General features: G+C 35.6%; 2 protein-coding genes across 9 annotated transcripts in view; both read left to right on the forward strand.

The window, feature by feature from the left end:
• The first annotated feature begins 2,069 nt into the window (after positions 1–2,069).
• Positions 2,070–19,444, forward strand: part of LOC147871895 (structural maintenance of chromosomes protein 6-like) — a 34,693-nt gene continuing 17,318 nt past the window's right edge. For 2 of the 6 annotated variants that reach the window (XR_015538164.1, XM_087359881.1), the window contains exons 1-5: positions 6,255–6,567; positions 7,178–7,316; positions 8,646–8,739; positions 11,367–11,470; positions 15,368–15,520. The gene's annotated coding sequence lies outside the window, so the exon portion shown is untranslated. Of the gene's footprint in view, positions 2,159–3,110; positions 3,210–4,384; positions 4,548–5,321; positions 5,591–5,920; positions 6,568–7,177; positions 7,317–8,645; positions 8,740–10,347; positions 10,551–11,366; positions 11,471–14,275; positions 14,348–15,367; positions 15,521–19,444 lie in introns of those variants that run through there. The other 4 variants (XM_087359877.1, XM_087359882.1, XM_087359878.1 and 1 more) reach the window with 4 other exon arrangements.
• Positions 8,746–19,444, forward strand: part of LOC147871896 (cleavage and polyadenylation specificity factor 73-like) — a 37,704-nt gene continuing 27,005 nt past the window's right edge. For all 3 annotated transcript variants that reach the window (XR_015538180.1, XR_015538181.1, XM_087359905.1), the window contains exon 1: positions 8,746–10,341. Coding sequence is in view for 1 of the 3 variants with exons in the window: in XM_087359905.1 (XP_087216031.1) it covers positions 10,265–10,341 (77 nt within the window). In the remaining 2 variants the exon portion in view is untranslated. The remainder of the gene's footprint in view (positions 10,342–19,444) is intronic.

Raw genomic sequence — 19,444 nt, forward strand, 5'->3', positions numbered from 1 at the left:
ATGTGATAATGCGATGTTTGCAACAAGAACTTTTCAAGGAATGATGATTTGAAGAAACATTATCGCACTCATACTGAAGTGAAGATTTATAAAAGTATGCAATAAACATTTCTCACAGAAAGAAAATCTTGTGATACACAGTTTTATCCATACAGGTAAGAAGCCTTACACTTGTGAAGTATATAATAAAAGTTTTTCTCAGGGCGGACATCTCAACGCGCACAAACGCATACACACAGGGGAAGAAACCGTATAATTGTGATGTGTGCAATAAGTAGTTTCCAGTGCGAGAAAAACTGAGAAGGCATTATGGTATCCACACGGGGAGAAACCATATGGTTGTGTTGTATGTGAATGAAGCTTCACAGAACTTGTCAATCTTAAAAGTCATCTTTCTCGTGTGCATACTGGAGAAATACCAAGTAGTGGAGAAGTGATGGAGTGAATAATTTAAACTTCAAGGACTTTGTTTATGTTGTAAATATTACCCGTGAGATTTTTGCTACAATGTGGCAAGTCAGTGTTTGGAAAATAGCTTATTTTCTGTGTGTTTATATCATCAGATAAAAATACATAATGAGCTATGCAGCGTTGTGGTACGTACGCACATGTACAGAGAAGTCCTGTCAAAAGGCTACGGCCTTCATAAAGGAAATAGCACGGGGTTCAAGATGTCCACCAGAGATTGCACTTTGTGACTTTGCAGCAACTGTTTGAAGCAATGTTGTACAACATTCCGATATATTTTTTGAATAGTGTGGAGTATTGTGTGACAAAAGTTGAAGGAATTTTGTTATTTTTATACTATCATCCAGGATATCAGCAACTCCTTGAAATATCTTCTTGTTACCTAAATTGTTAGGATACCCAGCTCATAATTTGTAGAATTCAGTTTTGTTAATTTGCATTCTATATCTTCAGGTGTGTCTTGTAACATATTATCAATGAAGTTTAGAAAGTCAGTATATTGTAAAGTGTACTCCTTTCCAAAATCTTGATTCTCCTAATATCAATTAATTTATAAGACCTTACTGGACATGTGTCTGTATACAAAATACTGTATATACACATTTTTATTGCAATTAATCTAGTAACAAAATAAACACATAAAAGGTTTTGGTTGTATATCTTTGTGTATATAAAATGTACTAACCACATAAGTTTTGCAAGCAAAAATGTGTTATTTTGAAAAGCCTCTAAGGTAGCAACTTTAGCCCTAAATGGTACCACATATTTCATTGGCATAAAGATAATAAGATAACAAACTGGAACCAGCTAACCAAAGCTAGCCTAGCCTAATGCAGCATGTTCTTACTGACATACAGAACTGCAATGAGGATCCTTTAAATGCTTGACTTAAAGGTGATATAATAGGCTGTTCCTTATGCATTACCTGCCAGTCACATATCTACTTTCAGTGGCATTGGGATAACACAAAAGAAGCATTGATTCATCACTAATTTGTAAATGTGTTTTCGTGTAAGATGGGAGCCTTCCCAACAATATAAACCTTTAGTTTTAATTTTTATAACTTTATTTTGTACAGAAAAAACTTTTCTATCCACTTTTATACTTGTTCTGAAGGAATGTGTACATGTCATCACATATGTAATTTTGAACTTTTAGCAAACTTGTGACCACACTCATTACATTCTAACGGCTTCTCTCCCGTGCGAGTGGTGGACAGTGGAATATCCTGTTTACGAGCTCATGACTAAACAGCATGCCATGTACATGAAAGTCCCTTAGAGGTCTTCTCTTAATAATTTCAGTATATGATACTAATTCATACCCACAGAATTTTGACTTCATAATGAAATCCTTATAATTACATGTACATCTCAGAGCCTTGGCTAATTTTACGCAAATGGATAGGTTACATTTTCCGAGATATGTGGTTATGAAATCGATTGGCAACTGTTTCACGATGCAATTCGTTATTGACAGATGTGGCAAGCAATTGTCTGGATGTATTTACGATTTCTTGTGAATTTTATATACTCCCGTATCGTGCACAATACGTGGGTTTCTTTCCAGTTTGTCAGGTTGGCGTGCCTGTCTAAAAAGAAAATGGCCTATTCTTCGTTTGTTGTGTTTTGGAAGCCACGTGATGAAACTAATTTCGTTCGTACGTCGGGAATTTGTTAGGATGTGCAAGGTATGTTAATTTAACGTGAACTTGTGTTAAGTGTGACATCTGCTCGTTGACGGGGTGTGGATTTCGGTACTTTGATGCAGCGAGATTAGTTTTGTGTCACAGACTGTGAGCCCGCATGTAGCTACTCGTGAACAGGGAATATGTGAAGTTATGTGGGTGTGAATGCCTAGCGTCCATCGGAGGACAGTTATGCACTAGATAGTTAATCCCCGAAGCTCTGCTGGGTGGCACCTGCTTTGTCATCTGTATTTCTGTTTCGATGCATTCCAGTGGGAGTACATTAAGCATCAACCCAAGCCAGACTAGCATATCTCTTGATTACTGTTTCAGGAGATCAGTTTTGAGCCTGTTCAGGATTGTTGTGATCGAAAATTATGTTAGAGACTTCGGACAGGAATATAATAGAATTACAGCTGTTTGGAATGGTGTAATGTAATTAAGGGTCATAGTGGTCTTGTCCGGGTCATAGAATTTCCGTTTCTTTGCCCTCCGAAACGTCACTTAGTATTCTGAGTATTCTTAGTATTCTTTTGAGGATTAAGTCTAAACTGAAGTAAATCAATTGTGTAGTATAGACAAACCACTAATTTATGTTTCAAGAGGCAATGTAACTAAACTTGTAATCACAGAAATGGAACTTCATTAAGAAAACCAAAACAAGTGTAGTGCAAGAATAACAGAATACAGTAGACTTAATTCTTAAAGTTTACATAAGTTATGATAATGATGTTAAAGATCACTTCTGAAAGAACTGCATAAGTACTGATGTAGACCACTCTTTGTTTTCCCATAGGCAATATGCAGTAATGTTCATCCGCTACTAAGAGAAACAATAATTTACTGTATAATGTTGTGTAACTAATTCAGAATGATACTGGTAACATTCTGTAAGAAATTACGTTGCCAAATATCATTCACATAACAATGCTTCTTCTTATAATTCATCTTCCAGACTGGGACAAGGATCATGTGGATTTGGAATGGACTCCACCCAAGAAAGATGGAGGATCTCCTATAACTGGTACATTATTGAGAAGAGGACTAGTTTTGGGTAATGACTGTATATAGCACGTGTTTTAGATTATTATTATAATATGAAAATTATTTGTTTTTGCATGACCATTGGTTAACCTTTGACATACCAGAATAGGAGAATTTAAACCCATTCTGGTATAGGACTTCTGGGCGGACTTAACTCTGGAACTTTATGTTTAAGAGGTGTGATGGAATGCACAAGTGATAAAATTTAATATATTTGCTCAGTAATGACTTTGTCTTCAATCCTGTGGTTTAATATATGTCAGAATTATACCTTCATTCTGATTGGTGGTGTTCCTAGTAAACACATACCTAGCATGTACCAGATAGAACAACTTTTATTTACTATGCCAGACCCCACCTCATGTACAATTTTGTGCTGTTAATAGGTTCAGTAGTAAAAAAAATCATGGTCATGACAGTCCTCATAAATTTACATATTCTTATATAAAATGACAATAATGTCTTTGTAATAATAAAGAGGGTTAGAAAATAGGATTATGAAATATTTATATTAATTAAATAGTAAAGTGCAAGTACTTGGGCACTCTGAATTCTATTATATAGGGAATTTGTTATTCATTCTCATCATGGAGGCCTGGAATCATGCCAAGGGCAGTCCATGTGGGTATATTCTTGACAAATTGGCGCAGGGACAGGTTTTCTCAGAGTTCTTAAGTTTCCTGATTCACCATCATTCCACGGCTGATCCATGTTAACTCGTGTATCATCTGGGGGTTCAACATTGGTCTTCTTAGTGGGTACAGTTGCATGGAGACAATCTTTTATTTTCATAACAATGACAGTAACAATTGTGTATTTGAGTTGGTAATACCTAAAACGGAATTTTATGTTAATACAGTTAAGACTATTCTGACAGTGGCTTTTATGTAACTTGTTAGGTTATGCTCAGTGTTAGAGATGTTCTAATGGACACCAAATGTTATGATTAAGCACAGTCTCTAACTTTCTGGGGATTGTGATCCACATCTCTGTGCCACTATTTTTCTACATGTGAGTGCTGGTAAAATACCTTAAATCTGCGGTGATTACTTCATGGCATAGACGTGTATGGAAGCAGTTGTGACCTGTTTTACTTGCTGTCCTAGCATATGCATGTACTTTGCCAATAGATAATAAAAACCTAAACAAAATAATAATTATAAAACCTTATATTATTGCAAGCAGTCCATGGGAGGAGGCAGCTGAGGTTCCTTGAAACAAAACGAAAGGAACCTCACCAAATATCACTGAAGGCGAAGAGTACGAATTTCGAGTGATTGCAGTAAACAAAGGTGGCTCGGGAGAACTTAGTGAACCATCAAAATATTTATTGCCAAGCCCAGATTCCGTAAGTACTTGAGTGATGTTGGCAATTTAGATAGGAAATTTGGGATGCCTGACATATACAACAAAAAAGACATTGATGTTTTATTTGTAAAAGTTAATTAAAATTAAAATGTTATATTGTGTGAGATTTTAATTTCTCATGGCAGTGAAGATGACAGTTTTGGCCTTCCAGGTTGTAACACCATGTCGACGTGTAGATAGATATCATCATTTCATAGAAACATACTGATTCAATCTTCAGACAAAGACAGTGTGTAGCTCTAAACCAATGTATGTAGAATTTGAGGTTTTGACGGTGGTGAGTCTGAAGACAGCCATCTTCAATGGTATCTACCTACAAGTCCATATGATATTACAACCCAGAAGACAATCATTGAAAAATGTTACACAGTTCAAATTTTGAATTGTGCTTTCATAAATTTGAAACTAGCTACCGACTAGTGGTACTTCTAAAAAATTATCACTTAAATTTTTTTCCCTCTCTGAAAATCATGGTTTTCTTTGCCATGAAGCTATATAGTCATTTTAAGTGGTTACCAACATTTAGAGGAACACATCGCATCCATCTTCAGTCTAATATCACTTCTGTCCTACAAGGCTACATGGCATTATAACCTGGTATATCATAGACCTTATGTTTACCGCTGTGAAAACCTCATATTCTTTACCTTCTCCTTCTCTTCCCTTATAATGGGGATACCTATGTCCCAAAACACTACTACAATTATGTAACATAAATTCAATCTCCACAAAGAAATCTTTATTTATTTTTCAGAGGCGCCATGGTTTGATAAGACTTTGCTACAAGATATGGTAGTAAAAGCTGATCAGAAGATTAATTACACCATCCCAATTGGAGCTTCACCAAGACCTAAAGACAAATGGTCCGTAAATGGCAAGCCTTTTGAACCTGAAGTACGAGCTGATATTCAGACATTTGCCAATCAGACTGTGTTTGAGATTTTGTTTTCAGCTCGTTATGATACTGGGCGCTACACTCTCACACTGGGGAGTCCTCAGCTTCTGCCAGTGTCACTGTGCTAGGCGAGTGTGATTTCAAAACCCACATGTGTACTTAGGCCAGTCAGTCTGATAACCGAAATAAAGATGGGAAAGTATTGTATTATGACTTTAAAATATTTCTAAGTTTTCATGGTGATTCGTTATTAATAGTGGTCTTGCTTTTTGTACCAGTACCAAGAAAGCAGGATCAACATTAAAATTACTTTTGTTGATACGTGGTATATGCAAGTGTATTTGCCCTTATGCTTATAGAATTAGGGATACTTGTTCATGTGGAAGCTTACTTTACATTTAGGCAGTTCTCTGAAGTGAAGTGTTTTGGATACAAAAGTAAATGTCAGTGTCTGTTATTCGTGTCCTGTACTGAATCACAATGGTTGTAGTGTAGAATTTACATAGCTGCAGTTTGTTGTTATGAAATTAAAGCACTAGTTACATAAGTGAAATAAAATGACAACTTTCATACCATATTAAATTAAGAATAGTAATTATTTGCTTTTGAAGTTATTTGGCTACGTATACCCAATTATTTGTTTTTGGAAGCAAGCCTAGGAATGAGATATGGATGTGAAGCATTCAGTCTAAAATAAATATTCTACTCTTATACTTAAGTAAGGTGTTGAATATTTCTTTTAAATGAAATTAATATACCATGAATCTAAATGTTCTTAATCATAAAGTTATAATATGTTTACAGATCGACCATCTCCACCTGAAGGTCCTCTAGTGGTTAGCAATATAACAAAGGAGGGCGCTCGCCTTACATGTAAGGTACCACTTGGTTGATTGTGGAAGCCCCATTCTGCATTACATTGTGGAGAAAATGGATGTGTCAAGGGGCACATGGGCAGATGCAGGCATGGCTTCAGGTCTATCTCATGACGTAACAAGACTAATACATCGGAAGGAGTACCTCTTCCGAGTAAAGGCTGTCAGTAGCATAGGAGAGTCTGATCCTCTTGAGACAGCAAAGAGCATCATTGCGAAGAATGAATTTGGTATGTAATCACATACGATTCTGTGAAAATAAAATAATAATCAAATATATTTGTCTAGTCCATTTCTGTTCTCTTCAAATCTTAATGTTTATAAGTAGTGCTTTCTTTTATAGAAAAAGAGAAACAAGTAATCTGATATTACATTGGTTGATTAGCAGTATTTTGCTATTTGTACAGTTTCTTAATTTTAATTTATTTCCGTCATATTTTTCAAAGAAATAATGAACTAAAGGATATCTTTGTTATGTTCCACTTTTTTTTCCTTTATAATACAAATGTGACAGTATGACATCCGTGCGTACTACTGGGAGAGAGGGACAGAGAGACAAACACACTCTTACACGCACAAAAGTTAGTGAAAGTTTCTGTTTCATTATTCCATTAAATGGGTCTGTGTTTACGACTTAAAATATTTGAACAAAATTAAAATTTGAAGGTACTTTACTGACATCATTAAGAACAGTTGAAACTACAAATGTTACTAACACTGATAGAAATATTGTAATTACAGGAGCAGAATATTCAGTACGTAAATTAAATTCTGCATAGTGTGCTGTGTTAAAACGATTATAATTTATCTGTTTCTTTATAAATTTATTTACTATATTAGACGGACCAGATGCTCCTGGAAAGCCACTTATCATGGACCGTGTAGACGTAAATGAGATAGTGGTTCTCCCATTACTGGCTGTATTATTCAGAAGAAGGAAAAAGGAAGTCCATACTGGGTGAATGCTTAACAATCCAGTGTAAGTTAAAAATACCAAATTGTCATATTGATGATATTCCTTTCTCTTCAAGATACAGTTATTAACCCTCCAGGACTCGCGTTGTGAGCGCAGCGCCGCATTTTCAGTAGAAGTCTGATACACTCTTTCTAGGAATTGTTTTCTCTCCTGTCGCTTTATCTATGTTAAGAGGAAACCCCCTTAAATGGGAATTTCAAAGGAAATATTTCTAGCTACGACTATAGACCCGCTTTTTTCAGTTTACTTTTAGAAGTCTGATAGTGCGGCGGCCCGCTCACACGCGAGTGTTTGTGTTCTAAAGTGAATTGTTTTTAAGTTTGGGTTAATTTCGTCTCTATTGGTCACGTTTACCAGTAATGTCTTCTAAAATAAAATCTTCTGATCCAAATGTTTAGTTGAAGTGGTTATTAGAACAAGTGAGTGCAGGAGAAATTATAGATTGTGAATTCGATGATAGTCAGGATTCTGATGAGGAACCACGAGAGGAGAATCACGATAGTCAATCAGAAAACTCGGCTGAAAGTTTAGATGAAGATTCCAACTTAGGGATAAGTGATGTTTATCTTGGCAAAGATAAAATGAATAAATTTCTAAAATTTCCCCTATGAAGAAGTAAAAAGGCACATTATCTCTCACTTTCCTCGGGGCAAGGGATGCGCAAAAAACTTAAAAACCGAGATCGAGTTCTGGCAGCTATTTTTCCAGATAATTTATTGGGCGATATCACAAAATTCACAAATAAAACACTGGATAAAATTAGAGAGAATTATTCTAGGCAAAGAGACTGCTTAGAAACTTCAATCGATGAAATCGAAGCTTCAATTGGACTTTTATACAATGTTTTAACATTTTATTAGTCTCTTAATCGTAACTCCTTAAATAAATTAAAAGTCAGTAATAGTCTGATTAAGTATTTGCTCAATTGATGGGTTGCGGCGCGGCGCTCACACGCGAGTCGGGACGTTCCAAAGGTGGACGCGAGCGCTGGAGGGATGACTTCCAGCATCTTAAAATAATTTAATAAATTAAAAGTTGTAAATACTTTGTTCATATTGATAATATAATTGACAAATTGATATCTTACAAGTTATTGTCCATTATTTTCACAAAAATGAAACAGAAGCAGTCTGATGCCGTAGTTGACATCTCTTATTTTGGCTGTATCTATGACTCATTTTTTCATTCTGAGATAATCAGTACAGTTACTTCTTTTGTGAGTTACAGATTTTAATGGTATTTTTGTACAAGTTCTATACTTCTCTAATTTACTTTGGTGTATTTTGTCACATACTGCACCAAAATAAACAAGAAATTTTACTTACCATTCAGGGTACTGTACCGTTCCATGTCATTGCAACAAATTCAGCTGGCCAGAGTGAACCTAGCGAGTCATCTGATACTGCGATTGCTGAAGCAAGATACTGTAAGTATTTCTGTACTTATTAAACACTGAGAAATATTCGTTTGTCAATAATATTACTTATGAAACTGACATCCCCCTAAAATCAAGACACCTCTGAATGATATCCGCATCAAAGCAGGCCAGATCTTTCACGTTGACATCGATTTTATTAGTGAACCTCCACCAGAAGTAATATGGTCTGTGGAAAATAAGCCACTCAAGACAGATGAAAGACATAGAATGTTACGGAACAGCTCTGGTCTGGATGAAGGATCTTTCCAAGTCAATGTATTAGGTAAGAATTTACAACGCACGTAGTTATAACTTGAAAAGTGGAGTGAGATGAAATCTATTTTGAGACATTACAATAAAGTGTTACTGGTGGGAAATATAAATAGTTACAGGCTTTTTGAAGGAAGCCTGTTTGGGGATTGATCGGGGTTAGTAATGACTGTTAAAGTGTTCGTAAGTGTATGGAGTCGTGCGTCCCATTGATTCCCTCTGCAGAGAACTCCTTGAAAGTCGTCCAGGCTGAATGGGGGATTGTCCAACACCTGGAGTACTTGAGTATTGATTTGTAATGTTTTTAAACTCATTTTAATATTAATAGCTGATTTTGACAAGTAGTTACTTACGACTATAGAATTTGGGTATATACGGTAATTGAGGAGCATTATGTGTTAGTTTTGGTAAGTATCTGATTGGTTGAACTGTGTAACACTAAATTCTTTGTATGATCTGAAGGAAGGTGATGAATATCAGTTCAGAGTGACAGCATTTTGAATGAACAAGCCATGTATGGACCTAGGAGGTGTTAGTTATAATTTACTGATCGGAAACCATTGCAACAGACAATTTAAAATTGGATAACATTGATATTAATTTATTTTCTCTATGTGTGTGACCTGCCTTACAGTTTGTTTTGCCATCTTTAAAACCTCTGAGCTGACACATGCTTTAAGATGTGAGGTTTTCACGTCAGTAAAAGCGTAAAAACCAAAAAAAAAAAAAAAAATTGAAAATTAGGGAACAAATTTTTAAAGTGAAATTTTTCGATTTTTTTGGTTTTGTGCGCTTTTTTGACAATTTCAAGCATTTTTTTGATTTTTTGACTTGTTGAATTTGTTTTCTTACTGTGTGTATTTCTGTGTTTTGTAAGTTAATAGTCATTTGCCATGAATATTTGATGCTATAAGACTTGTGTAATAAGGTTTGAGCATCATAATATTGGGGTTTAATGGCTAATGTGGAAGGTTATTAAGACAACCAACACACAGCTATATTACAATATGTGAGGTATTGCAGGTAGCATTTCAAACGGCAGTGCAATGGAGCGTGCTTCGACGTAGATCTACTTCAGATCCGTAGTCGGTAGATGGCAGCAGAGTTTGTTACAGTACGCAAAGAATGATAATTGAATATCCCTCATTCTCCCGCGATGGCGGGATGTGTTCGCTGCTTTTCAGATGTTGCCATCCCTGCGTACGAGATAATGGCTTAACTGTTGTGTGTCCACTGCATTTCTTCTGTCATATATTGCGAGGACATGCAAGTTAATGTTTTGTTATTTGAGCGTTTGTTGAATTTATGTGTGTCATCTTTCCCTTGTGTGGAGGACGTAAAGTAAGAACAATTTCGAACATGTCATTTCATGCAATTTATATAAACTTCAGGACATTATACATGACCTCTGCTTTGAAGTGACTCAGAATAAATAACAGGATTTTGTGATCACAGTGATGAGTATTTAACTCATAAGAATAATCAAATTTATGATCAGCTGAACAAGTTTCTGTTTCTGAAGGAAGAGGTTGTATTACAGAGAGAAGAATGTTGGTGATTTCTATCCAAGACCCTTATAAATTAATTATTGTAGCTGTGAATTCTATAACTGAATAGTAAGACAAAAGCAGAAAATAGAGTGGAGTCTATATAAATTGTATGCAGGCTGTTTGCGACGTATTTCCATTAACAAAACATATTAATTTGTTTTCATGTACTTGGATTAGTAAGCTCACATCTTGGTAGCCTTTCGATATCACTGCTGTGTCTAATTACCAAAGTTCCCCTGTCATTATCGTATGTTTCTGACTGACAGTTGATACCGCATAAGTCCATAGAAGAGAAAAGATTTTCCTCTTAAAGTTTATTGCTACTCTCCTAGTGAGATTTTTCACTGTCACATGTGTAGCCAGTCATGTCATTAAGTTTATAAATCTTTATAACAAAACATTCATGTTTCTTAGGAATGTATCACACAAAGAACTGTGTAAATTTATACCAATTTTTCAATTTATTAACATTATTTTCACTACAATTAAGAACCAGCAACAACTGTTTGTTGTTCTTTATTTACATAAGTTCTGATGTTGACATTTTGACTGCTGACTACAAAAATTCCTGACTGACATAAAAATTAACCACATTATACTTCGGCACTGTCTAGCGGACATACTTGTGAAGCATGTGTCATATGCAGCACATTACATGTTTCGCAGTGATGCTTCTTGATATAAAAAATTACTAGTTTCTCATTTCAGTGCCCACGACTGCTGCAGTAAACTTTATTATTGGAACTTATTGAACTGGCATCATAATTCTGTTATATGTACAGCTTTTTTGTTTCTCCTTATTTTTGTGTTTCACAGGAAGTGATCTGTTTTGCGGAGCAGTGGAGGCAACTGCGTTCAGAATGTTGCAAGGAAGTTTAAGATCCTTAAAGAAGCTTCACAAGAATATGGTGAATTTAGAGGTAAGTGTAGAAATTGCTGTTGTGCATAGCTAACTCAGTGCGTGAGGGAATCAGCTGTTTCTTACAATCTAAGTTAATGTGGTCATTTTGCTTACTGAAATAATTTGATTTAGAACTGTTATTCATTGTTTTTAAGAAATTATTGGAAATAAAAATAACATGCTTCTTGTTTCTGTGCCAGATTTTAGTTACATATTTTTTTCTGTAAGATTTGAGGTTTTCACAGCAGGAAGTATGAAGACTTCTTCAAATTTTTTTTCAGTATTGGAAATAGTTGAAGGTTCCAAATTTTGAAATGTAGATGTGTTGCAATATCTGTAACATTATGGGCAACTTGAAAGCTACAGAAAAATTAATTCTCACCTAACGTTTCAGTACTTTCCTCCTAAGTATTCCTGTGTTCTTGTGTTTGGTTTTCAAATGAAAATTTTGTACTTATCTATTGTTTATCGTACAACTAACTTTTCGTATGTGTTTGTCTCCACCTGAAACCATAACTGATATAACCTCTGTGCATTTGCACATGTGTGGAGGGGTAGTTGGAAGACATCCTAATAACTCTGCTGGAATAAAGTAGTCACTTGTGCCCTTTGGTAGTGGAATGATTAGCATAGTAAGCTGTTGAGGAACCTTTGATTTTCATTATAAAGAACCATCTCATAAAGCCTACTTTTCTGTTTTCTTTATGTAGCCGTGCAGTGATTTGCAGATGGCTCTCACCTACACATTTTTGAACAGTAAAATCAATTGTATTCAAAATCCCCTGCTTCTGATGCTGACTCTGGAAACTGAAATGATTTTACGAGGGCAATTGAGAAATTAATCTCCGATCGAGTTTAGGGGGAGGGACAGTTGTCCATATTTCTGTGTTTGTAGAGCAGCATTTAGATAGATGAGAAAGGGAAGCTTTAATGAATTGGTCAGCTTTAAATTATGCCCCTTATGACTTTACATATTCTGACAAATTCTATTATAATCGCATGGCTCTGAATTTATTCCAGATGATTGAAAATGAAATTTCTTTAAGATTTTTTCTTGTGGTAAACGTTTGAACGCTGTTATTTGTTTTTTCGGACAGGAATTAGTTGTCAAAAGTAATACTGTCCTCTCGTCTTGCCAAAGATTTGGCCTGGTTTTTATGAATGTGTTGCTGTAAAGGATCTAAAACTTGAATCTATCATCGTTGGTTTTCGAAGGTGTTTCGTCTCATCGTGATCAACATCAACATTATGGATTAAGTTTTGGCCTGCCCCATGCACGTATTGTTTTCAGGCATTCCTGGATTGTTCTACTCTTCGGTTTATGTTGATAAAGTGGCTTTGGAATTCTCTTCTCGTGCATTCTTCCTAAATGTTGTAACCATTTATTTTCATGTTGTCCTCATATTTATTATTTATTATCTTTGTTACATTTAAGATCCGGCATTCTGTATCCTGCAGTTGCTGTGAGGAATCACATTCCTATTGTTTCATTAATAGCCAGTGTCACGAGATGTGACAAGTTAAATTTCCATACTGAAATTTTATCTCAGTACTTATTGGCTATTTGATGCTGTTCTGTCTGAAGTACCCTTTCAAACCTGTTACAGCAAATACTGAGCTTCTGTAATTTCATAAGTTGCTGTGGAATTTTGAAAAACCTAGTCTTTGATTGTCCCCTTTATTTCATTGATGTCATCGAACCTTTTCGCTTTGAATTCTAAATTGAGTTTTTGGAAGAACGAAAAGTCACGCAATACTAGATGCGGAGGAATATGTTAAGAAATGCGCAACAGCCGGAATGGTTGTCAGAAATTTCTGCACAAACAACAGAGTGAAGAAAGCAATCACAACATTTTATTTAGAAAAACTTATATATGAAATAAACTCCCAATACAGATTTCTGTTTACATCAAAAGAGGAGGACATTCTACGTGCTCCTTGCATTTGAGTTAACTCATCTGGCATTTTTTATGATTCATCATACTAGACGTGTTAATTTTGAAGATTTGTTTTGGGGTTCCCATGAACCATTGTTTTATCACTGGAAAGGAAATAAGGTTCTTTCTGAAGTTTTCCAGGAGTTTCGACATATCGACTTGACTCTACTTCTGCTTGTAAGTCAGCAGATGAGACACAAATTTTGCAGCAGTATGTCGGTTCTTACGATTTTGTATCAGAATGAGAATCCATCCTTATTAACTTACATTTGGTGAGATGTCTGATTTATTTGTAAACAAGTTCCCTAATTTGTATAACTTTTTATCTGCTTTACTGTCGGATGGTTTCTGTAAAATTTCAGTATCTTCGATGAAAGTCATTTTATTTTTTTGAACTTTTGAAACCACTTACCTATTTGAGGTCTGCTAATTGTTTCTTCTGTCAAAGATATTTCTGAAATGTTGCAGATGTCTATAGCAATATTGCTTATTTCATACAGAACTTGATTTATGTTCTGCAAGTTTTTAAGAAATGTAAATTGCAAGTACGACACATGACCTTACATCGAGATTCATAACCTCTAAATGATACAACCTGCGATTTTGAAATTATGGAGAATGATTTAACAGATTGTACTGTGCCATCATCCGTAACAGAGGAACTTTGTACTGACAGAACTGTTTATATATGTGTACTTTTATATTAACAGTTTTATAATGGATTTTTCTGTTGAAATTAGAAAAACGTATCAGCATTTTGATGTTGTGATCTTCTCGTTTCTGGTGTCACTGGGCTTCCATTGACATCTTCAATGAATTGTTTTGGAAGACATACATTTCTTCATCAGTCAGATTCCTTCAACAAACGTACCGAAAAGTCTGGTTATGTTTCTTCGCTCATTCTAATTTTACCATAATATTGCTGAGATGCTTTGCAGCCTCCATCATCTGGGTGATGAGTAAGTGAGATGATAACTGGATCTTGGTGACTGATGCACAGATGCTGAATCATTTCACATTTTTCAGTATATGCATACTCACTATGTTTCCACTCAGTGTGCATAAATGTTACGTGTGTTATTTAATAGTAAGATATTGTTTAATTACCAGGTGACTTTACGTCATGTTGTAAGTCAGGCAAGAGTTTATAGTTTATTTTCAGCTATCATCTGTTTTTGTTTTTTTGAAATTTCTGTAATTGAATAAAATATGAGAATTTTCCTTAATCAGCTTTGGTTGCCCAAGAAATGGATTTGTTGGACAAACTAGAGAAGCGATTAGGGAAATCACTTAGTCAGATGACCAGACATAAGATGGCTGTCTTCTGTGGTCTGGTATAAGTTTACCAGTGATCATTGTCTTTGGATTTGTCACTGTGGAAACCTCAAATGTTACATATTCAGTGAATTTGAAATTTATCTTCTGAGGATAATGCATGTAGACTATTTACTGTGAAGTTGATGAGTGCAGGCATTAACATATTTTTTTTCCCTCGTAACTGAATGAATAGGAGTAGGGTAGTTTTGAGGGGAGAGTCTACTTTAGGGCAGTTTTCTTGCATTTATGTGAAAATACTAAGGAGACCCACAAAAAACCTCGGTCAGAATAACTGAGTTTGAAACCTTTGAGAAGACTCCATATTTGCAGCGATGTAGCAGTTACGTTCTGAACTGGCTTATATTTTTTTTCATATCTCTTGTTGAAATTTATGGATCAGAGTGAGTTCTGAGGAAATGGTCTTTCAGGGTAGCTTGCAAGGTTATCATTCTTATTTCAGTCTTCTGCACGTCTCCTTGATGAGTAAACACATTAAAGAACAAACAATTTATATGGAGTTGTGTTTGAAGATTATGGAATTCCTGCAAATGATCGGTCTTTTGGCTTATATCCTAAAAAGTGTCATTCCTGGATCGCTTTCGAAGTCACCATAGCTACATTTATGTTTTGTGAAAGTAAATGATTTAGCAATTCTTTTGAAGGACGTTGAAAACTACATTCGAAATCATCCAGAAGCTCGCCTGGCCAAGATCCAGGATATTGGACGTCATTTTGTGGATGATGGCATCATGTCACAGACAGTGAAATCAGATGTGGAGGCTATTACATCAAGGTGGAGTCGTCTGAGTCAGCAGGTAGAAATAGGGAATTCATTACTTACTTCTTAAGTCAGCATGATGAAATGAAAGTCTGATAATGTGTAATAATGTGATTGCTCCGTATTAATCTGCTTACCTGTTTGTTTTGACTATTGTACTTTTAAGTTGCCCTCAGTGGACTTGTGGTTAGCGTGTTCGCCACTGGACCCAAGGTTCACGGGTTCAAACCCAGCCGAGGTCGGTGGACTTTTAAGGATGATAAAACTTCCTTCAGAGGGGAAGTAAAGCCGGCGGTCTCATGTCATAGTTTTATGGCATGTAAAAGAACCTTATGAGCATGAACAAGATGTTTTGTAAGCAAAATTCATTGGCCATTTCTCACCCGTATCTCTGTTTTTGGAGTTGCAGCCATTTTTACTGTGGTCTGCTCATTGAAAGAAGCAATTTCGGTCATGGCACTGTCCTTTCATGTCTAGTTTCCAAGCAACAGGAATCACCATCACCAGCACTCAAATTCAGGACTGAGTTTTTGACTTTTCTAAAATATCTTCTTGGTTTCCAGGAAGAAGCACTTTAAATTTCATATGAATTAGAATATATTTTTTTTGAACTGTAAGCAAACACACACACAACTCCGAAATTGAAATTAAGATTACCAACCCTATGAAGGTTATTTTTACCAAAAGATCACATGGGGATGATATTGTGCATTCAGTGACATCTGAATGTAAGCTAGATGAAACACGCAATGTTGCCACAACAAATAATACTTCATTCATTGTTTGTAGTTGCGTGATTTTTGTTGTTTTGGAAGTTTGAATACTGTAAATGACCTACGTCGTATGTTTACAGAAACTGACATATGTATTGAAGTTACGTTTAGTTGAAACTTGAGGAACGAAATAGAGAACAGCTAATTTTGAAGACTGTCTCTGATGAAGTAATCTCATTTGACAGTGAAATTGAACCAGCTTGTTGTGGCAGTACGGCAGCTGGTAATAAGAATAATGCAATTAAAATCTAAAATAAAATTTGGCCAATACCATGACGTCCATTGAATTCTGTTGGTGTCCATCATTTTGTTGAAGGTCTCGGTTACTAGAAGATATAAGCGTTGATCTGTGTGAACAAATGTTCCTAAGCTTTAAGGGTTGAGTGTCCCATTAATTTGTGTGTGTGTGGTTGGTTGAATAGGACTATATGGTCCTGTTGTGTCGTGATATTGTTATAATGTCTGTATATTCAGACAAATAGCACTGTGTATGTCCAAAATGCTTCTAAGGCTTAACAGTATGTCGAAGATTAATTTTTAACCTAATCATCCACTTTAAGGAAAGGATTGTCTAACTAAGATTCACTTGAAATTTTCAAACAATTTGGAATAATTAAAAGGAATTTTGTTTTCCTGCAGAATGTCAAAATCAGACAAAACAGTCTAAAGGCAGTTTGAAATGTCCCTGTTTATATCATTATGACTCTGTGTATATATTTGAGGGAGTGAAGTTCAGACTTCTGCTCTATACTTAAAATACCCATGAGTTTATGAGATTGTCATTTTTTATTGGGAAGAAATTGAACTCTTTATATATCATAAAAGCAAGCTATATCATACTGTGGGACGTGCTATAGTTTACTACTCTTTCCAGGCAGGTGATACAATACCTTGCTCTGCTAATCCCATTGATACTCTTCAGTCAAATCACCCCTACCCCTGTCTAAATGTCTTCCCAGTACAGTCTCCCCCCCTTACAAGAGTCCTGCAGCATACGTATTTGGTCCAAATATTGAACAAAAAAATCTGAGAATGCTCTTTGCTGTTACAAGGATCTCTATGAAACAGAAATAACAAGATAGCATATTTAATTCTGTAGCTTCTCAGTTGGTACCTCAGCAATCGACTTGTACCCACAAGTGAATCGTCATATATTCATGTCAAATGCCACCATTTTAATTTATTTTTAAAACATTTTAAACATTAGATTGTGGGGCCTTAAACCCAGTTTAAAATTACAGGTGACATTTCACTGTGTTTTTCTTGTTGTACAGTCTGAGGAGCAGTGGGTTAAAGAATAACAATTTTGTTGTTTATATAATTTGTTTTAATTAGTATCAAATTAGCAGTGTTCATTTTATTAAATGTGTATGTATTACATATTTACTTGTAGGTTTTATTTAGTATGTGAATGTATCACGTTACCATATCGATAATAATTTTTCTCTAAATGAGTATGAAATTAATTTTTACATATGTAGCAATAAAAAGGGAATATCTGCCTTTAAAAATTGATGAATGAATGTATTAACTGTAATTAATAGGAAAAATTTATACCGCTATATGTGGCTTACATCCTGAAATTGGTTACAGGTGTCAAGACTGAGGTTTTCTCATCATTCCAACGAAATATGTCACAGTTGCTTTGTTTTACTCTCTTTCCAGTTCACCATAGTCTCAGGATTCAAATCTGATACCCAAACTTTTCAGTTTTCATTATTTTCCTCAGTTCCTCTGGGTATTGCTGTATTCTTTACAATTTATAATTTACAATGTTCCTGCCAGTTTATGATAAGTGTTCCTCGAAAATGACAAAGCATTCTTAAAGTAACAGAGGAATAAATATGGTTACTTTTTTTCTTTAATGACAATAGCATGAGGGCCTAATGGAGCTTATGTGTTTTAGTATAAAAAGACAGCTTGTTAGGATTTTGGGATCATACTTTCTGTGCCTTGTGATGATTATCTTTTATTGAAAGTCGTGCTACATTTGGCATTGCATTGGAATTTGAAAGGCATGCACTGGCCATGGCTTGATTGCATCTTGCTTTGTGAGTTAGGGATCGTACCGTATTGCTTGAGGACTCTGTCACTAGTCTGAGTAAGAAAGCTTTTATTTATATTTGTTCTTGTGCCAGTTTTTTTAATTGTCAGTGACATTGCAGCAAAAGTATTAGTTGTAATTACAACTGTTCACCAGTACCAAACATTTTGTCCCTCTACTGAAAGCTCTTAAACTGCAAGATTGTGAACAACATGGCTGTGTGTACAGCTAAGGTGATATTAACTACAGGTTGAAACTTTTACACTTATCTCTATGTTATGGTATTCACCAGTAAGAGTTTTACTAATTGCTAAATTCTGTCCTGTAATTTGTGTTGATGAATTAATTATATTTAGTCTTTCAGAATCCATATACATTTCCACTCGCATACACAGCAACCTTTAAAGTATTAGCAGCTGCCCTCCACATCAGGTGCCGTTTTCATCCGCGAACGAAGGACGCGCTGCACGTACCACGCGCAGTCACAATTAGAATACTCCATTTAACTGTTGTGTGAGGCTCTTCGAACTGCATCGGAGTCACATTCGAGCTAAGAGAATCCTAATTGTTCTTCTTTAAAATGGAGACAACAACGAGCAGCGGTTGCCGTAGTAGCCCGAATGAAAAACTTAAAAGTGTTAGAGCAACGGTTTAAAAGGGGATACATTTTTGACAGCGTGTCCGAGTTCATATTTAACTTGCGGATGGCGTTAACATTCAGGTCATTGTATCTGTCAGTTATCGTCAGGAGGCCAGAATATGTCACAAGGCTGGCCCGGATTTTTCTCTAATTTGTATTTGGAGGTGCCCAATTAGGCACTGCAATTGTAATGAATGAGCTGCTTTTCTGCCGACCAGTGTGCAGTCGTGGCAGTCACCGGGTGAACTCGCTCGATCTTACCCGTCGAAACAATTTAACGTCAGTGGAAGGCACTATTAGTCGTCTAAAAGTTTAGTCTGTACGGAAGCCGTTTATAGTTTGGTAGATATTGACCGCCGTTTCAGATCCTTGTGCCCCCATCATCATACTCGTCGCCGTGGGGAACTCAGATCTTACCAAAATCATCTTAGTTTTTCTTTAATGACGAGTTTATAAAGCCAAGGAAACGATTCAGTCCATTATTGATTTATATAACGTTATTTT

The sequence above is a fragment of the Zootermopsis nevadensis genome, unplaced genomic scaffold, assembly GCF_977971745.1.
Source record: "Zootermopsis nevadensis isolate Lab colony 2312 unplaced genomic scaffold, Znev_1.0 Znev_ptg000037l, whole genome shotgun sequence".
Taxonomy (NCBI): domain Eukaryota; kingdom Metazoa; phylum Arthropoda; class Insecta; order Blattodea; family Termopsidae; genus Zootermopsis; species Zootermopsis nevadensis.